Here is a 23,861-nt window from a genome sequence, read left to right on the forward strand (position 1 = left end):
CAAACGATTACGACCCAGATGATTACATAGATAAAATTAGAAAAGCTCTCTCAACTGATTGGGCAAAGGCTCTACAACCACTAGAGGGGAAAATGGAAAGCCTTTCAGCACAAATGAAGGAAATAACCAAAACGGCTAACGCAGCCATGGATCTAGGTTTAAGACTCAACAAAAAGTTAGAGAGGCTAAAAATGGCGACTAAAGAATTAGAGCTGAGAGTGGAAGAACAGGAGGATCGAGCCCGAAGAGGCAATATTCGGATGAGAGGGATCCCTGAAAAAGAGGAAGGGGCAGATATGTCCAAGTTTATTACAGACTGGTTTAATACACTTAATCTGGGAGTAACTCTCTTAGCCGAAGACATCGAGAGAGCACACAGGGCACTGGGAGCTTGCCCTAAACCTGACAGTCCTCCAAGGGACATAATCATCAAATTTGAGTGTTTTAAAATAAAGGAGAAAATCTACAAAGCTATGCACTCTTAGGGAAATCAAGTACAATAACAATATAATTGATATCTTTCAAGATCTTAGTCCTGACACGCTGAGCAGGTGGAAAAACTTTAGACCATATACAGCTGCACTAACGAGAGGCAGGAATTAGATATCGGTGGGGATTCCCCTTTAAGCTGGTGGTGATCTACGAAGGGAAATTCTTTGCAGCAAGCACAGAAAACCAAGCGGAGAAATTACTCTGTGATCTCCACGTCTCATCTGACAAAAATAAACAGCAGGACAAACAAGTCTCTGACTCGAATGAAGGGAACACTCCATGGGAACGTCAAAAGAGTAAAAGAAGCAGGAACAAGAAAAAACAAAAAGACACTATAGCACAGCTGGAAGGGGAGAGCAGCAGGAGCAGTAATCCTACTCTGGTAAACTGATGGTTGAGCACACCTATCCATACCTGCACCTGATCTGATCTACATACAAGCATGCAGGGTTAATTGAGTGAATTATATAGGCTATCATAGCCACATTTCTCTCATCAGTCCGTGAAGAGAGGACCTATGTGTAAGTATGGTCCCCGCTATCCCCCCACCTCCCGAGTGGGTTTAGGCAATTCTCGGTGCTGTCTCATGGCGGTCAACTGATTACAGACTGCCCTCACCGGTTTGTTTGTTGTTTCTGTTCTGTTTAGTTTTTTCCCCACGTGGGGTTATAAGGTTCGGAGTACAGGCAAGGCACTATCTCTCTGGTATAAAAAAGCAAAACCGCATTTGAACACTCTCACTCTCCCTTCTCACTATTATGAACATGAGGATTAGTACACTAAAGATACTCTCTCTCAATGTCAATGGCTTGGGATCCCTCATCAAATGCACCAGAGTAGTAACAGCACTCAAACACGAACTTCCAGGTATAATTTGCCTCCAAGAGACTCACCAGACTCAAAGGTTTCAGGGCAAACTTCTGAAAGGGGGCTGGATAGACGAGCAGGTTTGTGCCGCAGGAACTTCAAAAGCTAGGGGAGTGGCCATCCTGGTGGCTAAAAAATGCCCCCTAGTGGTGAGAGACAGTTTATCGGATCCAAATGGTCGCTATGTAATAGTAAATGGTTTGATCGAAGGAGAACAACTAACTTTCTGTTCCATATATGCTCCCAATAAAGGACAGCTGACCTATCTAAGAACAATACTACAGACAATAGAGAACTTTGCCCATGGCCCAATCATTGTTGGGGGAGACATTAATAGCTGCCTCAATAGCAGGCTGGATCGCAGCAACAGTAAACGAAGGGAGTGCAACAACGATACTGGCATATCAGACCTATTCACATTCCACAACCTGCTGGACCCTTGGAGATTGCTTCATCCTTCAGAAAGAAATTACACTTTTTACTCCCACAGGTTTCATTCACATTCAAGGCTGGATCACATTTTCATCAATAAAGAGGCATGGGAGAGAGTAATTGAGGCTGAAATAGGAGTAAATACTGTATTGGACCATGCTCCAATATCACTTACACTGTACAAAAAGTCAACCTTGAGGCAAACTACCTCATGGAAATTCAACCCCACTTTACTCGCTAATGAAAACTTCAGCTCCAACATGAAGGAAACCATTGATCATTACTTCCAAGAAAACAACACTCCGGAGGTTGGGTTGCACGTGATTTGGGACGCTATGAAGGCAGTCGTAAGGGGGCATTGCAGCAAAGAAGCCAGCTTCCTCAAGAGAGAACGTCAAAAATATCCTGGATGATATAGATAACCTGGACAAAGAGTTTAAAAGGTCTGGAGATAGGAAAATAGGCCAAACACTGAATACTAAACAAAGAGAAATGATGCCCCGCTCGCCGCACAGCAGACGAATGGGGCATGGTTGCAGATGGGGGCGAAGCTGCCGCCTCCATCTTTGTTTGGGGCAACGTCGCACGTCGTACCTATTGTGTGCGTGCGATGTGCAGTGTGGAGGGGTGGGGCTTTGGGGCTTATTTAAGTCCAGCCGCCCCTCCTACCTTCCTCTTTGCCAGCGTGACGTTGAAGGACGACGAGGGCCGAAGCAGAGCAAGGAGAAGAGCGGCAGCGGCCATTCTGGCTCAGCCGCGTGGTTGGTGCCATTTCGGAGGCGCTTGTTTGCAGCGGCACAGGCTGCATTTACAGGCCAGTTAGGCCACGTTTGTGGGCCGATTAGGCCTCAGTTATTTTCCTTGGTGGGGGTAGTTTGAGGAGGCAGGCGGTCATGAGCCTGGAGGAGTGGCGGCAGCTGGAGCGGGTCTTTTATTAAGGGCTTGCTGGGCCGAATGCTGTGGAAACCCCCTCCCCCTTGGCTGGGGGGGGTAGGCATTCAGTGTCCTCCAGCAGCGCCACCTTAGGGCTATTGCTAGCCAGTTAAACAAGATCACACACACATTTAATATTGTATAAGAGCAGCGATATAATATAAAGTAATTGGAATAAATCAGTAATTAAAATAAATTAGAGCAAAAGAGCTGCAGGGTTTTGAATAAAAGGATCAGACCTTGCAGTGACTTACTACAGTTAGCAGCTTGCAATACTGGTATTTGTGCTGGCATTTCTGCAGTTGGTGGCTTATAATAATAATAATTATTATTATAATTGGTCTCATAATTCTTATTATAGGCCAGGGAGGATTTAAGTAGTCATGCCAACCAAGCAAGGAAAAGAGGTGTGTGTGAAAGGTCCCCTCATAAAATGCAGGCCTTTGGGCAATTTTAAACCACCACCACCCCATACGCATGGGATAGGTTTTGATAGTGGTTGAGGTGTTTGGACTGCGATCCGGGAGATTGGGATTGAAATCTCCCCAACAGCCATGGGCTGCAGGCTCAAAACTAATTACGGGAGAGGAGGCTGCACAAGCCTTTCGAGTCTCAACAGGCCCTATTTATCCCCCTTTGGTTGCCAAGGCTGGGTGTGAGTTCAGCCTAGGTAGGGGGCGCAAGACAGTGAAGGATGTGGGTGAGGCCTTGGCAGCCTCTCTTGGCCGTTGTGAAGGGTTCTTTGGTTAGGCTTGCGGCCTTTGCTTGACTCGGGCCTATATTAGGTTCAAGGTACTTTATTCTATTAATTTTATTACATCGTGGTTGCTTGGGGGGTGGGTGGAGCTCTTTGGTTAGGCTTCTGACTTCCTGCTAGGCCCAGGAATATAGTAGGTTGAGGTAGTTAATTCTATTATTATATTACATGTGGCCTTTGAGGGGCCAGGTGAGCCTTTGGGCCTTTCATATTTGGATACTAATGGTGTGCACAGATGACAGGGTTTGCTGGGAAATGTCTAAATCACAGCCACTACTTAGGTGACAGTGATCCTTTTCCAAGTGTCAGTTACACATTCCTTGTTAACTCTGAGACAGAAGTTGCATTTATTTGAATTTGGTCTCATATCAAAAACAAGGCATATGGCATTTGTTATATTTACAGAAGGACATGCAAACTTCTGCAGGGAATTGCAGGTCTTGCAGATGATAGTGTGGCTGAATGGGTGGATAGCAATAAAGAGGAAAGACAGATCACTTATCAGGATCTTATCCTCATTTCCAAGATCTTGGACTTTACTGAAACAAGGGCTGCCTTGATGCAAGCTTAGACTCTGTTTTTGACACAGAGGCTGCATTTTAAGATCCAGGCAGACTCTTCACCCTTTCCTGATGACTTTACAACAATAACAAAACCTTTCTTTGTTGGGATTTTTGATAACAATTACCTGAAGTCTCTGCTTTAAGGGAACTGGGTTAGCTGCAATGAACTAGTAGTTAGTAAAGTGTACTTACTCATAAATGATTTCCTTCCCTTTTGCAGAAGGATATATGCAACAGTGAGATAGGAGGCAAGAGCCCTTCAAAGGGTAAGTAGAAGCCCCCAGCATAAGCTGCTCAAGGACATGTGTCCCTCCCCGGTTAGACTCAAGGTACTACGAACTTTGCTTGCTGGCTACCCAGTTTAAGGGACGGTTTGTCTGTTATGGTGTTTTCCTTTTGGTTTCCTAGTCCCATACTCCAACTCCCGACTGGCCTTCGTGGCGTCCAACTCCAGGCTGGCCTTCGTGGCCTCCAACTCCAGGCTGGCCTTCATGGCCTACAATCTTTGATCTGTTTTCGTTATGGCAGTAATTTGCCAGGGACAGAGTGTAAAGATGCAAATTACACCTGATTCACCACCAGTCTTATTGAAGGGGTTCAGCTGTAAGTGGTTCATACCTGATAGTCTAGGTACCATGCGCTACACTTCATTTAACATGGTGCATGCATGTGGCAGAGGTGCCTTATGCATTTATGCGGCAGAACATTGCCTATGGACTGCTATATTTCTTACATGGAGTGCTTCAGATTCTTCTGGAAGGGAGCAATCAGGAGACATGTGGGCCCAGAAGTATTGGGGCACTATCTGTGTGATTGGCTGTTCAGGGTTATGGCAGATTTTGGGATGCATGTTAGCACCTGAGGTCACAGCTTATAGTATGGCTATGTACCTGGGGATTCCCTTGACAGCTGGGAGTAGAGATGATCTACCCCAGTCGGAGATGGCCATAAGCCTATCCATTGCCCTAGTGTGATCACCAGCTCTCGGAATGCTGAAAGGGCTGTAGGGGCTGTGCAAACATGGCCTATTCTTGTGAACTGCGCGCTGGATTTCCCGTAGATTCCATTGCCCCCAGCACACTCGCCAGCTACCACAGAGCAGGTAGGGCAATTCAGGAATTCTGGGCCGGCAAGGGCTATGTGCCAGAATGGCCTTTTCCATTGTGTCACCCGCTGAAATTCCCAGTGGATGGCAGGAGTAGGGGCCTGTTAGTCCAAGCACTTCAAGGTAAGCTGGCGGGACTTTCCTTCATAGCTAGGCTGGTGGTTTTTTCCCTATCCGCGTCGCCCTTTCTCACTGGACATTTTATTGGGTATGGTGAGCTAGTGGGAATACAGTATGCTCCTCTGGCTATGAAGCCAGACTTTCCAGGCAGTAGCCCTTATGCTGGGCTTTTTTGGAGCTTTTAGGATAGGTAAGGTGATGGCTGGATCCAAGTGAGACCTGTCTCGACGTGCCCTCCAGCTATCAGAAGTCTCCGTGGATCGGGGGGTTGTGCCCATATACAATTGTGGAGGTCTCAGACGGACCAGAGATGTATGGGGCAGACCGTACATTGGGCAGGGGGATCTGGAGAAGGATATTTATTCCCCAATGCAAGCGAGGACCCCCTCACAAAATACCAGTTTTGGGTGCTCACAAAGCGGGCTTTTACAGCTGCTTCTACGGCAGCAGGTCTTGGGTTTTCCCAGGCAAAGGTGCAGGCTGTTGGACGCTCGTCCTCAGGTTTATAAGGGCTATATTCACCCCTTTTAGAGGGCCTGGGAACTCGGAAGCCTAACAAGTTATAATTATTTTGACAGGCTGCTAGACGGGGACGGAGCAGACGCGCATCCTAATAGGCGGCCTCAGCATAGTCTTCTGGGCAGCCAGGAGGGCCTTGAAATCAAGCATGGGCTCACAGTTGGGCCTCAGTCGATGGGCTGCAATACAGTGGCGTGGCCGGAGAGGAATGCGTTTGGATAGGCTCCTACCCACTTTATTCCAGCATAATTCAGTACAGACGGTTTCACAAGTGGTGGTCCTTCCCCTGGGTGGCAATGACCTCAGTTGCTTGAGGCAAGACCCACACATCGCTGGCAGGTGACGACATGCAGTTTGAGAGGCTACGACAGCCTCTGTTATTTAAGGGCAAGTCCCTCAGTTGGCAGGCATGGGACAACATGCAGCTTGAGAGGCTACGACGGCCTCGGTTACGTAAGGGCAAGGCCCTCAGTTGGCTGGCATGTGTGACATGCAGCGGAGAGGCTGTGATGGCCTCAGTTACTTAAAGCCAAGTCCCTCAGTTGGCAAGCATGTGTGACATGCAGCGGAGAGGCTGCGACAGCCTCAGTTACTTAAAGCCAAGTCCCTCAGTTGGCAAGCATGTGTGACATGCAGCGGAGAGGCTGCGACAGCCTCAGTTACTTAAAGCCAAGTCCCTCAGTTGGCAAGCATGTGTGACATGCAGCGGAGAGGCTGCGACGGCCTCAGTTACTTAAAGCCAAGTCCCTCAGTTGGCAAGCATGTGTGACATGCAGCGGAGAGGCTGCGACGGCCTCAGTTACTTAAAGCCAAGTCCCTCAGTTGGCAAGCATGTGTGACATGCAGTGGAGAGGCTGCGACATCCTCAGTTACTTAAAGCCAAGTCCCTCAGTTGGCAAGCATGTGTGACATGCAGCGGAGAGGCTGCGACGGCCTCAGTTACTTAAAGCCAAGTCCCTCAGTTGGCAAGCATGTGTGACATGCAGCGGAGAGGCTGCGACAGCCTCAGTTACTTAAAGCCAAGTCCCTCAGTTGGCAAGCATGTGTGACATGCAGCGGAGAGGCTGCGACGGCCTCAGTTACTTAAAGCCAAGTCCCTCAGTTGGCAAGCATGTGTGACATGCAGCGGAGAGGCTACGACGGCCTCGGTTGCGCTGGGCAAGGCCCTCAGTTGGCAAGCATGTGTGACATGCAGCGGAGAGGCTACGATGGCCTCAGTTACTCAGGGCAAGGCCCTCAGTTGGCAAGCATGTGTGACATGCAGCAGAGAGGCTACGACGGCCTCAGTTACTTAAAGCCAAGTCCCTCAGTTGGCAAGCATGTGTGACATGCAGCAGAGAGGCTACGACGGCCTCAGTTACTTAAAGCCAAGTCCCTCAGTTGGCAAGCATGTGTGACATGCAGCGGAGAGGCTACGACGGCCTCGGTTGCGCTGGGCAAGGCCTTCAGTTGGCAAGCATGTGTGACATGCAGCGGAGAGGCTACGACGGCCTCAGTTACTCAGGGCAAGGCCCTCAGTTGGTGAGCATGTGTGACATGCAGCGGAGAGGCTACGACGGCCTCAGTTACTTATGGGCATGCTCCCACGCAGGGTTTGGCGAATGAAGGCTAACCGGCAGATTCGGTTGGCTCTTCTTAGGCATGGGGGGTTAGCCATTCCGCATCCCCATTCAGCATTAGAAGGGTGAACGATACAGGGCTGATGGTGTTCAGCTGTCAGATGCAGGTAACGACATATTTGGGAGACCTGCAGAGGTGTCTGCGAGAGGTGCTTCTCGGCAGTGGGGTAAAGGGGGACTAAATAGAGATTTGTCCCCCTTTTGTGGCGGGAAGGTCCGGGAAGGGAAATAGGTAAGGACAGCTAGGTGGCCCCCTTAGGCACCTTTGGAGGTGATTGGCGGTTCCGGAGGCCTGTCTGTCAGGGCTTTATGGCTCGAGGGCAGGATATGGGCTGCTTCTGGGGCCAACTTATCCTCATCTACCCAGGGGTTATACGGCCGCAGGTGGGGATGACGTGGGAAGGCCCCCCTACTCACCTACAAGGTGTGGCCGGGGTAAAGGGTAAGCAGATGGGCTTGCCCTTGCCCCAGCAGGGGCTGGTCGCCCAAGAGCTGTGCGGCAAGCTACTTGCTTATAGACAGTTCCCGCACCTAGGTTTCCCTCTGCAGGTCACTTTAAATTGGGTTTTGTTTGCTGTAATTTAATAAAGTGGCCCTTGTTCAACCCAAGCTGATGTCTCTGTGTCTTATTTCACCCCTCGACTGCAACTCCAATCCCTGGAAATAGAAAAAGCACATGTGGCAATGGCCTATACAAAAAGACAATATTATGAATTCGGCGACAAGGGTTCTAAACTATTAGCTCATGCCCTTAAAAAGCAACGATCTCGAAATCTCATCCCAGGAATTAAAAATGAAAATGGATCTTTGCTTCTGGACTACAGGAAAATTAATGAGGAATTTGCAATGTACTACTCAAAACTATACACGTCAGACAAACCAGATGACCACAAAATAGAAGAGTATCTGGCACAAATAGAATTGAAAAATCTCTCTCCAGATCAGATGTCATATTTGAATCAACCAGTGATGACTGAAGAAGTCATCAATGCTATCAAGAATCTGAAAAATGGCAAAGCTCCAGGCGATGATGGATTCACCAGCAACTTCTGTAAGGCATTTAAAGTGGATCTTGCTCCCTGTCTGACTCAATTATTTAACAGCATTCTGTTGGGGGGAGCCATACCTGACACTTGGCGTAACTCAAAAATAATAGTACTACTAAAGCCTGACAGAGATCCCCAGTCACTGAACTCCTATCGCCTCATAGCACTTATAAATCAAGATGCCAAACTGTTAACTTCAATAATGGCTAAGCAACTGAATGTATTTATCAGACAAGTTATATCCCCAGATCAATCTGGGTTTATGCCAAGACGTAATATAGCAGATTCAATACGCAGGGTCCTGAATATTATACATGTTATCAATACTAACAAACTTTCTGCAGCTTTGGTCTCTCTTGATGCATTTAAAGCCTTTGATAGGGTGGAATGGGGGTTCCTAAAAAAGTGGTTGCATAAAAATCATCAGCAATAATATGCACAAATGATCTAGAATCTCCCCGTATAGAATTGGGAAGGGGAACTAAACAAGGATGCCCTCTATCCCCGTTATTATTTGCCCTCACTATAGAAGCCTTAGCACAAGGGGTAAAGCTTAACTCAGGGATAGAGGGCATCCATGATGGAGGCAAAGATCATACTATTAACTTATTTGCTGATGATGTGTTATTGATGCTTAAGAATCCAGACAGGGCAATCCCCTTTATAAAAGAGGCTCTAGAAGAGTATCGCAATGTTGCAGGCTTAGAGATCAATTACTCAAAATCAGTAATGTTATGTTTTAATATGTCCCTGGCCTAACAAAATCGGTTAAGCACAACTCAGGCTTTCGATTAAGCCATGGCAGTTTCCGCTATCTGGGAGTATTGATCTCTAAAGATCTTAATCAACTTAGGCAACGCAACTTCAACAAAGTCACAAAGACAATAGTCAAAGAACCGGTGGGTTGGCAGCATCTGAAACTGTCCTGGTTGGGCAGGATAGCCGCCATCAAAATGGTCATCTTACCTAAATTATTGTTTCTTTTCCAGGTACTCCCGATTTCAGTACCTAAACAGTGGTTTGGCAAATAGCAGAAAATACTAGAAAAATTTATTGTGAAGGAGAAATACAATAGAACAAGTCAATGACCAAATACAGATACAGAAACATGGGAGGCTTGGGGGTACCTAATCTAAAACTATATTATGATGCTTTCCAACTCAAACAGCTGTTGCATATTATTAGGAATTCCGAAGATACAGTGTGGGTAGCCATGGAGGTGGGGAGGACGGTACCTTCAATTTGAGCATGGCCATTTCTATCCCCATCATGGCCACAACTTAAACAGATTCCTAACCCTTTCCTACAGGCAACCTTTTTGGTATGGAAACATTGGGAAAAAACATTAGCACCCAGCCTTTCTCCTCTGACCCTCTGTCTAGACCTTCCTGAATTCAGGGATAGATGCTCAATACAAAGAATGGGAAGAGAAAGGCTTATATAGGATTCAGGATCTAATTGAAAAAGGCCAACCCATATCAGAGGTCTCCTTACGTAGAAAATTGGGACAGACATCCTATAACTGGATGCAGATAGCCCAGTTTCATTCATTAGCACACAAATTAGGGAAAAGAGCCGACACTAAACGCACACTTACAGCATTTGAGAAAATGTGTACGAGCTCAGCTGCAGAGACAAAAGGTGTAGCAGCTTCAATGTATAAAGTTCTTATAGCAGCCACAATGGGTAACACTTTAGGTCTTAAGATGAAATGGGAGGAAGAGAGGTGTAGGCATGGATGAGCAGCAGTGGAATCAATTATGGTCTAAGCCTCCTATAAGAATTGCCTCAGCTAGAATCCAAGAAACAGCTCTCAAAATACTTCACCAATGGCATTGGACACCTTTAAAATTATACCACATCAATAAATCTATATCCCCTCTATGTTGGAGAGGGTGTGAAGTTGTGGGCTCTTTTTGCCACATGTGGTGGAACTGTAAACCAGTAATGAAGTTCTGGAATGTGGTTTTTGGGAAAATCTCGGATATTACAGGGCAATTGCTAGCTCCGGACACAGCCTTGGCCTTGGTGTCCTATACAGGACATTTAAAAGTACCCATTGTGCACAAAGACCTGGTTATCCTGTTGCTAGTGGCAGCCCGCATGGAAATCTCACTTCAATGAAAACTAGCAGACGATCTTTTAACTGAACAATGGACGGGCAGAGTATGGGAAATAGTACTTTCTGAAAAACTTATGTGACACTATAGAAAAATTCGCGGCTTACCAAAAACAGACAAATTTGACGATGTGTGGTACCCGTTCATAGTTTATATTAACAAAACTCTACCAGTTTTCTCTCCCCCGATATCCCAGGTCTCTCTATGGAGAGGGTCTATCTTTCACACTAACACAGAGAAACATAGAACAACAGAGAGAATAAAGTAAATGAGTGAAAAATAATTATAAAATGCCATTTTGTTTTTATTAAGGTTTGGACACAAGATTGGATTATCAACATCATTTGTATATACAATGTACTCCATGTTTGTTGATTAACTGTTCTTTTTTCTGTATATTCTGAAAAATAAAATAAGATAATTATTAAAAAAAACATATCTGAAGGGTTAACAAAAATGTAAAATGGACTTCATTACAAATGATGAAGCTGGAAAGTATGTTGGATAAACTAATACAGACTTTGATCCACAAGTCTCTAACATGAGCAAAAAGGTACTTCTGCTGGTGCAAGGCAGCCCAGCTAATTTATCTCAGTTTTTCCATCCTCCTACAGCTCCCCCTCTCCATGTACCATCATAAATTCCATAAGGTCTCTTGACCTACAAGAGTGGCCTTCGGGGAGTACAGGGGATTGAATGGGGGAGCTAGGAAAGCCTCATTGTGAGAGTGGAATTCTGCTCATCTATCTCTGGATTGGACCCAGTGGCTCAAAGTATGTAGTCCCTGTGGCAACTGGAGCCTGTAGCTAGGCTCCAAGGAAGAATGAGACTAGTTGCATGTACCAAAGGGCTTTTGGAGTTGCATTGGATTCATGTAAGTGGAGGTGTCCAGCCAGATATTGTAATCTGATCAAGAATGGGATCATGTGCTTAAATTGATTGTCTACAAACAGATATGATTGAGCTGGTCAAAAAAATAATTCACGTATTTTTAAAAAATGATTTTTTTACAGAAGTTAATATTGTTGTTTTGACACGTGTTTTGCATATGTGTCGTAGTTCACTTTTGCTCTTGCAAAACTGGTGTTACCCTTGATTTTTGGTATGCAGAAGGTTTAGAGGAATCATATGCACTGTGAGAAAGTGCATTCAGTCTAAGTTGACCGCTAAAGATGTTTGCCAAATCTCCAGTAAGATAAGTTATGAGACATTTTTATATATCTACATTTAGAGATTTAGGGTCCCAGCTTTTTTTTATTGTTGTTGGAAAACCTGTTGAACAACACTAGCAATTTATCTAAACTATTTGGAGCAATAGTTTCCACTGCTACTTTTCTTGTTACCGCTATGGTCATGTGGGTCTGAAAACATAATCAAATATCATGGAGCAGACAAAAATGGTATAATTGCTTTGACATGTGATGCAATGATGTCATTGAACAACTGCAAATAAAATCACATGGGACTACCAGTAAATCAGGCACCATGTCATAATGAATAAAGATGAAAGGGAAAATATTTCAGTTGGTGGTACCAAAAATTGCCTCAAACTGGGAAAGGGAACTGAAGCAAAAATTGAGTAGGAAAAAGTGTGAGCATTAACAATGCAGCCCTCTAACTTTAAGCCAATTTTTGTACTTCAATTTATTCCGTTCAATTTTTCTACCCCATGTAGAGAAGAACCAACATGTAAGGAGGCCCTCAAGAGTAGATTGCAATTGAGGAAATCTATAATGTGAGGAGAGATATAATAAAATTAGTTCTTGGTAAATTATCCATGTCCCAGACCTTCATTTGTCTACAGACATTTGTAATGAAAAATAGCTGTTTTCCCACTACTTCAATAAGTACAAAATAAGTTTAAGGAGATTTAATTTAAATAAGTGTGCAGTGGATTCTTACCTTATTTGTTATTTTATGCTGAATGTGTTTATTGTGCACCTCTAGCATATGTATGATTTATTTTTGTTTGTTAAAACATTTTAGTTAATACATAATTTGGTAAAACAGGGCCTAAAAAGCAAACTGCTCTGAGGGTAGCATTTGTCCTAGTCTCTGTTGCTTATGAGAGTCCAAGCACGGCAAAGCTCCTTTCCAGGCAAGATGCCAGAGTTTTGCAGCAAACTTGGTTGCAGCATTGAATAGCTTCAGTTCACATGCACAGAGGTGCTGCTGTTGTTGTTTGATGAGGGAACCAACAGAGTGGGCACTTCCAGATGACCTGTTTATTGAGCATTCATCTGGAATTGTTTGCAGGGAGATTAGATGATATAGGCAGTTTAATAAGCAGATTTTTTTTGCAGGGAGGTTAGATGATGTGTCAAACAAAGTGGTAACCCACACTTTCTAATGCATTTCACCCTCGCTTGTCGCAAAATGTCTAATCTTTCGGCAAGGAACACAAAGGAACATAAACTTTGGCAAAAGAAATGGAAGAAGACAATAAGGGATGCTAAAAAGGAATTTGAGGAGCACATTGCTAAAAACAAAAACCAACAATAAAAATAAATAAATTCAAAGCAGGAGACTATCTAGAGAGTAGTTGGACTCTTGGATGACAAGGAAGTCAAAGGTGTGCTAAAGCGGGATAAGGAGATAGCAGAGAAGCTAAATGAATTCTTTGCATCTGTCTTCACAGTAGAGGATATAGGGGAGATCTCTGTGCCTGACAAACTTTTGCAGGAAGAGAGTCTGAAGAATTGAGGCAAATAGTGGTGATGAGAGATGCAAATCCTAGTCTTAATAGACAAAATAAAAACTGACACATTTCCGGGTCCGGATGGCAACCACCTGAGAGTTCTCAAAGAACTCAAATGTGAAATTGCTGATTTTTTAACAGAAATATGTGACTTGTTCCTCACATCCACCTGCGTACCTGAGGATTGGAAAATGGCAAATGTAACCCCAATCTTTAAAAAGGGATCCGGGAGGGATCCCAGAAATTACAGGCCAGTTAGCTTAACATCTGTCCCTGGAAAACTAGTAGAAAGTATTGTTAAAGATAAAATAGCTAAGTATATAGAAGAGTGAGCCTTGCTGAAGCAGAACCAGCATGGCTTCTGCAAGGGTAAGTCCTGTCTCACTAATCTATTAGAGTTCTTAGAGAGTGTCAACAAGCATATAGATAGAGGTGATCTGGTTGACATAGTATACTTGGGACTTTCAAAATGTTTTTGACAAGGTACCTCACCAAAGTCTCCTAAGTAAGCTTAGCAATCATGGAATAAGAGGAGAGGTCATTTTGTGGATCAGGAATTGGTTCAGTAGCAGGAAGCAGAGAGTAGGGAAAAATGGACGATTCTAATGGAAGGATGTAGAAAGTGGAGTCCCATTAGGATCAATATGGGACCTGTGCTTTTTAACTTGTTCATAAATGATCTAGAGTTAAGGGTGAGCAGTGAGGTGGCCACATTTGCTGATGACACTCAATTGTTCTTGGTTGTTAAAACAAAAAGGGATTGTGAAGACCTCCAAAAAGATCTCTGAACTGAGTGAATGGACTGTAAAATGGCAAATGAAATACAATAAGCAAGTGTATGTACTGAAGCAAAAAGTCTTATTTCGCATATATACTCATGGGGTCTGAACTAGCAGTGACTGACTTTGGGGTCATGGTGGATAGTTTGATGAAGATGTCGACCCAATCTGCAGCAGCTGTGAAAAAGGCATATTCCATGCTAGGGATCATTAGGAAAGGTATTGAAAATAAAACTGATATTATAATGCTGTTATATAAATCTGGTGCGGCCACATTTGGAATACCTGCTGGATTGGCCAGTGGCTCATCTAGTCCAGCATCCTGTTCACACCATAGTCAGTCAGATGCCTGTGGGAAGCCCACAAGCAAGACCTGAGTGCAAGAACACCCTCCCCCCTGCAGTTTCCAGCAATTGGTATTCGGAAGCGTAATGCCTCTGGACTGTAGTCATCATGGCTAGTAGCCATAATCCTCCATGAAATTCAATGCTGATGTCCGATTTGCATTCATTTCTTATTCTGTGAAGAGACCGGCCTGTTTGGCCTTTGCAGAAAGGCATTCCTGGCAGATGATGGCATAAATCACATGAGAAAATGAGCAGGTGTCATCCACAACATCAGGGGTTCATACATCATTAGGTCTTGTAATCTTGCCTGAGAAGACATGGGGGCAGAGCTGGCATCTGGGTCTGCACAGGTACAGGTCCTTGCATCTGTATCTCTGCTATGTATTTGTTGTTGCTGGTGAGTAGCTGTTTTAGGTTAGGGAGCTGTCAGCAAGCAAGTATAGGCCTGCCTCATGGCTGTGAGAGGAAAGTGTCATTGTTCAGGGATGGAAGGATTTCTCAGTTTTGGTTCTTTCAGATTCCCAATATTAAATGCAGTTCTCCAGTTTTTTGCAGCAATTTGCAATTTTTTTTAAAGAAACATGCTCATGAAATCTCTTCAGCATTTTAGCGTGAATTTTTGCTAATAAACACATTTTGGTATGCATTTTTGCAAGCAATTTCTCCTAATACATTTTTGTATGTTACTTTCACTTAGAGGGGTTCCCCACCTATGGTCCATAGAACACTAGTAGTCTGCAAGCTTCATTCAGGTGGCATTGTCTGTGGATTTGTGTTTGAAGAAGGGAGATGGCACATCTATCACATTAAACATATTTTTAATTGTATTTTTATTGGTTCTTTTATTTCTTATCTTGTATTTTATTGTATTATGATTTGAATTCTATGGAAGCAATACAAATACAGTTAAAAATCACACAGCATCTAGCATAGCACATTTCAATTGGTACAACAGGCAGAAAAATCATTAAGTGGTCTGCCAAGACCCTCTTCAATTTTCAAGTAATTTGCGGGGGGAGAGTTTGGGAACTACTGCATTAATATATTCATTTTTATACACACTTTCCCCTAATATATGCATTTTTGTAAACTGCATTGCAAAATTTGGATAAGTGTGAATTTCAAAGGATGGCTGTCTTTCTGTTCTCGTATTGTTTCAGAAAGTGTGAATTTGATAAATTTGGCTTTAAATGAAAACTGAATCAAAATTTTCCCCCATCGCTAGCTATAGATCACTTGTGATACATTTGAGTTATCTATAGTTATTTTAGCTTAATTGCATTTTTGTCTGGCTTTTATTGTAAGCAGCTCGGAGAATTTTATTAAATGGTGGGATTCAGATACCCATAACACCAAATCAATAATTCAGAGTACAGCAAGGAAAACTATGTCTTTACATAGCAAATTTTATCAGTCAGAATTCCCCCTTCCTCTTCCCTTGCTGAAATTGTGGTGGCGGGGTCAATTTCATGTCAGGGTGCCTTTCCCATGCCACAGCTGCAGAAGGAACGATTGCCCTTCCCTCCATCTGTTAGGCTTGAAAAAAACCTTCTATTGTAGGCAACAGAAGGCTTCTTTCCATCCTAACTTTGGTGGGGGAGGGCTAATTTTGGGAATTGCTACTGGGGAGCCAAGGATTAGTCCTTTCCTTCTCAAATGCAATCCCCCCTCCAAATCACCTCTCCTCCCCTGTTGTAGTTAGACTTTAAAAAAGCCTTCAGTTGAAGACAATACATTTGTTGTCAGGGGAGGGGTTGATCTTCCTGGCAATTGTGGCTGGGGAGGGAAGGTTAACTCTTGCTGCCCCAGCTGCACTCTCTAGGAAGATCACCCCTCAACAGGCTTGCAGGGGGGGTAGCAAAAACACTTTTTGGCAAGCCTAATTACTGGCAGAGGGTGGGAGAGTGAGTGTGCATGTGTAGCGACTACAACAGTTTATACAGTTTGCAAATGTGCCCTGGGTGCTAAGAGGTTGGTGACCCCTACACTAATGCATATGTTTCTAATAATACTATGCAGTCACCTCTGTCAGTCTAAATTTGAGCTTCTGTCTCACAGAAAACAATTAAGACTTTAAAGCAGACAATACCTGGGAGAAAGATGCTATCTGTCTTCAAATATTTAAAATTACATCAAAAGAAGGGGGGCATCTTTGCTGAGAACAAGACAAGCTGACACATTTAAAGTACAAGGCATAACATAATGTTAAATATTAGGATGGACGTCCTGAAAAGCTCAGAAGTGGAGCAAGCTGTCTGTCTGCTTTGTGTGTTTTTCCAAAAAGCAACCTATTAGGGTGCCAAGGCATGAGGAACCTGTGGGCCAGGGCCAGAGGGTAGCCAGGTCGGGCAGCCAGGTCGGGCCCAGTCCAAGGGGCCCCTGACAGGCCCCTCCTAGGGTGGGTGGGTAGTGCGCCCTTCAGGGGTCTGTGGCAGCATCAGCTCCCGCCCCTGCCACAGATCGTGGAGAGGGAGCTCCCAGACCATCTTGGTTGATGGCAGGTATGCGCGCATGTAGCACGCATGCGTGCCATCAACCAAGATGGTGGCAGAGGCATCAGTGTGTAAGGGAAGCCTCAGCTGCCATCTTAGTTGATGGCAAGTTTGTGCCTGCAGTGCAACCAGCATTTATATCAAGGGAGAGGTAGGTGGGGCCTGCGTGGCAGTAGGGGGGTGTCTGGGAGTTCCGACACTGCTGTGGATCACAGAAGGTAGGTAGGTGTGGCATGCGTGTGGGTGCCGGCGCCTGGGGCAGGCTGGTGTCCAAGAGCCCCAGCATACCTGGTGCTGGCCCTGCTGTACCCCTCCAGATGTTGGCCTCTAAAACCCATCCGTTCTAGTCAGCATGGCCAATGGTGAACTCTGACAACATATGGAGTGCAGCAGGCTTTCCACCCTGGTATAAGCAGATGCACATCTTGGAGGTTGGTGGAGTGGGAAACAAGATTCACACCAAAATTTAGGGCAGGGGTGGGGAAACTTTTTCCAACCCAAGGGCTGCATTTTTGGGCAGACTTTTGAGGGCCAGATTCCAGCAGTGGATGAGGCAGAGGCAAAAGTGGGCAGAACAACAAATGTGAATTTTAACTTTGTACAGAAGACTAGCTTCCACACGCTCACGTTTGCTCTCCATCCTCCATCCCGGTAGGCAAGAGGCCTTATCAGAGTTCAAGGAGACATTCCAGTGAGGTAAAATCACTCAAGGAAGGTACAAAGGAAGCCCGAGGGCCGGAAGGAGAGGCCCAGAGGGTCACATTCAGCCCCCAGTTCTGAGGTTTCTTGTCCCTCGTTCAGGACTAAGGCTGTGTACACACTCTTGTTTACTTAGCATCCCAGGCCCTCCCGCTGCTGCTTTTTGGGAAGCAGTGTACACACTCCATTAGCCACAATCCATACCTATCCTGCATCTTTGGAAATACTGCATTTTGATGTGTTTTTCCCCAAACCAGCTTTGATCCAAATTGGGGGGGGGGGAAGCACAACCTAACTGCATTTTAAGTTGGTGATGTGTACACGGCCTAAGTTTTAAAATACACTGATTTTTATTATTTGTTTATTATTTATTATTTGATTTATATCCCGCCCTTCCTCCCAGTAGGAGCCCAGGGTGGCAAACAAAGGCACTAAAGACACTTTAAAACATCATAAAAACAGACTTTAAAATACATTAAAACAAAACATCTTTTGTTTTGTTTAAAGCTTTCAAGACATCTTAAAAAATGGTTAAAACATTTTTCTTTAAAAAGGGTTTAAAAACATATTAAAAAGCAATTCCAACACAGATGCAGACTGGGATAAAGTCTCAACTTAAAAGGCTTTTTACATTCATTTTGGTTACATACCTCCTAATAGGTGCTTGTGAGAAATGACTGTCTACGTGAAGCCCTGGCATAGGAGCTCGGGAGAGAAAACAGCATCGAAGCATTCAGTATTCGTCTCTCATTCTCATTTCAGAGTAAGAGCAATGCATTGCCCTCAGTATGACTTGGCTATGTGATAAGTTTACATAGCCATTGTGTCCTTCCATGGGGCAGGGAGCTGTACGAGGTCATTCATAGGTTTCTTCCACCTCTATGATTTTAGAATACCAGATTTTAAAAAGCCACATGAGCATTAATGCTTACAGCCCAAGGATATCACACCCCACAATTAAAAGTGAAAGTAAAAACAGAGCCCTCTTTAGAAGAAAGAAGATTTTAAAAACCAATCAACAGAATTTATGAAGGTTGACAAATAGGAAGGTGGCATCACTAGTTTCCAACCCCACAGCCTAAGAACAAATCAAACTAAAAAGGATCAAAAGCCCTATACAGATAGTATACCTAAATATTTAAGACTTCTTTTTTTGGGGGGGGGATACTCTATAATATTTAATATCAGTGAAGATGATCAAAAGCACAGGAGACCCCATTAAATTTGATGAAAGAACAAGGACTGTAGATATATGAAGAAGTCTCACAAAGGATATAACTGCTGGACTAAAATGAGGGAAAGAAAAAGGAAATGTAGGGAATCCATTAATGAAAGAGGGGGAGGGGGAAGAAACCTGCCAAGAGCACAACATTTCTTTGTGCATCTTAATGCCCCCAGCTTCAGAGGCTGCTGGAAAATTAACTGAAAACTTTATTGATATGCAATATCTTGGGATACATGGAGAATATACAATAGGGAAAGTTCCAAATGTTGTTACCTTTTTCCCAGTTATTATTGCAGTGTCAGCAGTGCTGATTAACCATTGCACATTAATTGGTATGTTTTCTCTGTATGTGAATGTACATATTTGTGCATATTTGTACATTCACACCATTTCTCCTCATTTATTTTATAATAAATAGTCCAAACAGAAACAAAAAAACAAATAGAAATTACCAGACATTTACATACAATATGAAGTAAATTCCTTTATCCCCTGCAACGGTAGCATTTGGCAGATCCAGGAATAAATAATCATTTGTGGTGAGGGTATGCCTTATCAAACATATGCAGATCAGCACTAATTAATGCTAATTAAGGTTTCCTGTCTATCTAGTTGGAAAAACGTCCAAATGTTATGAAATCAGTTAGCATGCCTATTACCCTAATTGTTTTATATGGGATGGATCTTAATTAAAATATGTAAATTGACCTTAATTGCTATATACTAATGGGGGTTGATGTTATCTCTCCAGAAGTGACATGATGGTGAGTAGGGGTACTTAACCAAATAATTTTATGAAATCTTTAACTAAATGGCCTTTACCCAAAATCTTTTTTATTATAAATTGGCAAAGGAACATATTTACATTCAGCATTTTTATCCAGATTTAAGTGTAATTTCTGTACTTCAGATACAATTTTAATATAGGTATGGAGAAGAATTTGAAAGGGGGGCTTAATCTTGCTTTCCTGCACAAGATAAAGATTTCCTTATAACTTTACTGTTTTGATGTGAAGTAGTTTTGATTATAGCACATGTTAACCTTAGAATGTCCATATAATTTAACCTGAGTGCCTCGTTGTTGCTGTGCTTTCCGGTTAAGGGTAGATTCAATGAAATACACACTTTGTTTACAGAAATGAAATCGCTCAAATTTGCCTGAAAGCCATATCTGTTCATTAATTTCCTCCCCCCCCCAATAATTATATATAAGGTGGACATGGTTTCTCAGAGAAGTAGGGATGGTGACCTGGCCAATGTTCATAGGTAGTTCTTTTAGAATTCTTCCCCACGTTCTCAAGGGGATTGAGAGACATTTAACTTCTTGTGGGTGTTATCTAGGGATGGGGGAGAAATTTGATCCATTTGCATTTAAAGCCAAATATATCAAATTTGCACATTCTGAAACATTATGAGAACTGAAGCACAGCCATCCTTCAAAATTCGCACTTATCCAAATGTTATGACGCAGTTCTCCAACCAAAGAATGTTTTCAAAAATGCATATATTAGGAAAACGTGTGTGTCTAGAAATGAATAGATTAGTGAAAATGACATACAAAAGTGCATTATATTAGGACAAATTGCTTACAGCGATGTGTATATTAGTCAAAACTACATACAAAAATGTGTTTATTAGGAAAAATTCACAGTAAAATGCTGATGAGTTTTCATAAGGAGTTTTTTAAAAATTGCAAACTGATGGAGAAAGGTGGAGAACTGAATTTAACATTGGAAAAAATGAGAAATGGAGCAAATCGAAATTGACAGATCTTTTCATCCCCACTGTTAACACATTTATGTTGTCCCAGTCCCATATCTGGTCAAACTGGTTTTCATTTTTTGAAATGCTGCCAAACTTGTACCAGAAGTGAAAATGTGATATGCAAACATGATATGGGCAACAGACATTATTGTCTATCTTCCATCTTAAAACACCCTAGGGGGTGGGGGATTGCCTCCTGCCATTGTCTCTACCACTGTTTGTCCATGCCCTACTTAACTAATTGATTTCTTAATGTCTGCCTCTCCATTTCCTTCCCCTTCTCTGTCTTCCCTCTGTCAGTTTTTAGATTGTGAGCTCCTCAGAGCAGGGACCTGCTCTGTTATACAATGAACAGTATAATGCACACTGCTGGCACAACAATAATAGCATAGCTGCATTCTCACTGTAACATTCAAGAGCATCCATTCAGGTGTTTATGGAAGATTTCCCATTCCTCAATTGCAGCCTTTCTGCATTTTATACTTAACCATGTTTTCTATTCTAGTGTTGTTGCTGTCTTTTGTTGCTGCTGCTTAACCTGATCATTTTTTTAAACTCTTTTAACAGGATATTGTAACAAATGTTTCTCCGAGAATAATACGTGGAATTACCTCAGGTCCCATCTATGGTCCAGGCCAAGGCTCTTTCCTGAACATTGAGCTCATCAGTGAGAAAACAGCAGCTTACTGGTGTAAAAGTATCACCGAGCTGAAGATCGACTTCCCTGACAGAGTAAGTTGAGCTCTGATGTAAAAGGAAGTGTCCGTGGAGGCTGGAGACAGGGCAATGGCTATTTTCAGAGGAGTTGGGGGTCTGAGAGACTGCTACTCATGGTGCATATATTCATCCTGCTTTTACCTCTGATTACACAGGTTTTGCAGGATTTTATAGTTCAGGAATCTGCAAAACATCTTTCACTAGAGGTGAAATTGGAACAAAAAATGTGTTCATGCCATGAGCAACTTGCTTAAAAACTATTTTCTTCTCCAGTTCTGTGTACAAATACATTGTTTATGGACTAGTAAATAGTAATGCACATAATGTACTTAAATGTATCTATGCATTTAGCTCAAAACTATTGTTATTATAGTGGTAAACAAGGACAGATTTTTGACTCTGAGTAGAAATCTCTTTGTGCTTATTATAAAATGCTCTGCATAATTAGGGCTTGCAGAAACACTTTTTGTTCCAATCACTGGAAAAGCATATAATACTTGATATGGTGTACATTGTTTTTTGTTTTGTTTTTTATTTTATTTTATTTTTTTAAAAAACCTTTCTGAGCATTGTCTAAGTGAACTTAATGGGCAGAGAATGACATTGCTCAAATGAAAGAAGAGCAGAAATGAGGGTGCAAAAGAGTATCAGCTAGTGATTACAGTAAAGTAAATTATTGTGTTATGGTAAATATTAAAAACAGAAGGAAATTGATATATAATTGCTTTTGCATTGTAATAGAGGCAGTTTAAACAGTAGGTTCAAAAATCAACATGGTAAGAATTAAGCTTTTGTCACTATCAAAGCAGCTGACAGGGCTTTGAATTGATCTTCAATACAAAAGGAATTGCATTCAAATTATCCAAAATTTAGGCACGTGAACACTGAGTTTCACGTGGCCCTGCCAGGAGTTGAGCTGAATGATAAAGTCACAAAAGGCATTTCCAGTCTGTAGTGATTTTGCAGGTGAGATTCAATTGCATACTGGCAAAATTCAGGTTGCGCAGTTAAAGTGAATTTGGCACAACAACTCACTCCTTAGGGAACAAAAACACGTTTTTACAGCTAGGGGAAGTGATGAGGAAATGCACTGGAAAGTGTGGGATAACAGTTGCTTAACATGACTTTATATAACCTCCCCACTAGGGAATGGATGCATCTGTCAGTTTCAGTGTTTTTCCAATCTTAAATTCCATTTTCCATATTTCAGCAGCAGTTTGCAATTTTTTTAAAAAAAATCCTCATGAACATTTGTCAGCATCTTAGTGAGAACTTCTAATATACACATTGTTATATGCAATTTTGACAAATATACACATTTTTGCAGGCAACTACCCCCTAATATAATGCATTCTTGTATGTTATTTTCATTTTTGTGCACTCTTTCCTCTCTTTCCTGGCTGCATTTTTATGCACTCTTTCCCCTAATTTATGTATTTTTGTATACATTCTTTGGTTGGAGTGCTGCATTGCAACATCTGGAAAAGTGTGGATTTTAAAAGGACAATTGTATTTCACTTCATGTATTGCTTCAAGAAGTGTGAATTAGGTGGTTTCTCATTAAAATGCAAAAAAATAATAATCAAATTTCTCCCCTATCCCAGTCTCCACAATCAAATCAGAATGAATGCTCAGGAAACAGGGGTATTGTACAGGAAAAGAGATGGCTATCCCCATGGACACATGAGGGCAGCCATCTAGTTCTCAGAACAATTACCCAGGAAGGGGTGGCATGTGAACATAACAGCACTTATGGGGGGAACGTACTCAATTTTTTTCAGTAAGAACCTAGAAACAGCTTAAAACAACAGATGCATGAACTTAGGGATGCCTCAGACCACTTTTTTTTTAAGTAAGTTGGAGCTAACCATGGTTAGGTTGTAGGCATGCAATCTAATCTGCATGCCTATGTTCTAGTCCGAGCATGATCTGTCAGATGTAGGCTGGAGAGATTTGCTCTAAATTGTGGAGTGAATCAGAATCTTCCACCATCACTATGGATGGCTGAGTACTGGTACTCCACATCCTCTTCCGCCAACTGCACTTCCTAGAATGTTAATAGGAAAACATCATGATGTAACATCCTCTCACAGGCATTCCAGTAAGCGCACCGGCCAGAGACTACTTGGAGGGCTGGAGACCAGTGGTGAAGCTAAAAAACAGAAAGAAAGAAAGAAGAAGTTACAAGCAATATCAGCACAAGTCCATCTTGTAATGTTATTAAAGGAAATGTCATGCATAAAGCCAAACCTTACCAGAGGCAACTTCTTTTTGTCACCCTACCCCACAAATGGCCAAAAATATTGGCCAGAAATATCAGTTCATCCCTAGTTGATGTAGTTCAGGCATGATATACAAATATGCATGCTGAGTGTTCTTAAATTGCTAAGAGAAAAGATATTGAGGCCATACACTGAAAATGCAGTGTCATTCTGATCCTGCTATGCTGACCAGAGGCAATATTATGATATACAACAGATCCCTGCCTTGATGTAATCATGCATAAGGTTGATTATTGTTGTTGTTGTTGTTGTTGTTTGACTTATATCCTGCCCTTCCTCCCAGCA

The 23,861-nt window shown here is 42.8% G+C and overlaps 1 protein-coding gene across 6 annotated transcripts in view; it reads left to right on the forward strand.

The window, feature by feature from the left end:
• DPYD (dihydropyrimidine dehydrogenase) overlaps window positions 1-23,861 on the forward strand; it is an 829,935-nt gene that overhangs the window by 488,825 nt on the left and 317,249 nt on the right. For all 6 annotated transcript variants that reach the window (XM_061633709.1, XM_061633711.1, XM_061633708.1 and 3 more), the window contains one exon: window positions 21,145-21,309. In XM_061633709.1, the coding sequence (XP_061489693.1) occupies window positions 21,145-21,309 (165 nt within the window). The remainder of the gene's footprint in view (window positions 1-21,144; window positions 21,310-23,861) is intronic.

Source organism: Rhineura floridana, chromosome 6 (assembly GCF_030035675.1).
Source record: "Rhineura floridana isolate rRhiFlo1 chromosome 6, rRhiFlo1.hap2, whole genome shotgun sequence".
NCBI classification, from domain to species: Eukaryota; Metazoa; Chordata; class Lepidosauria; order Squamata; family Rhineuridae; genus Rhineura; species Rhineura floridana.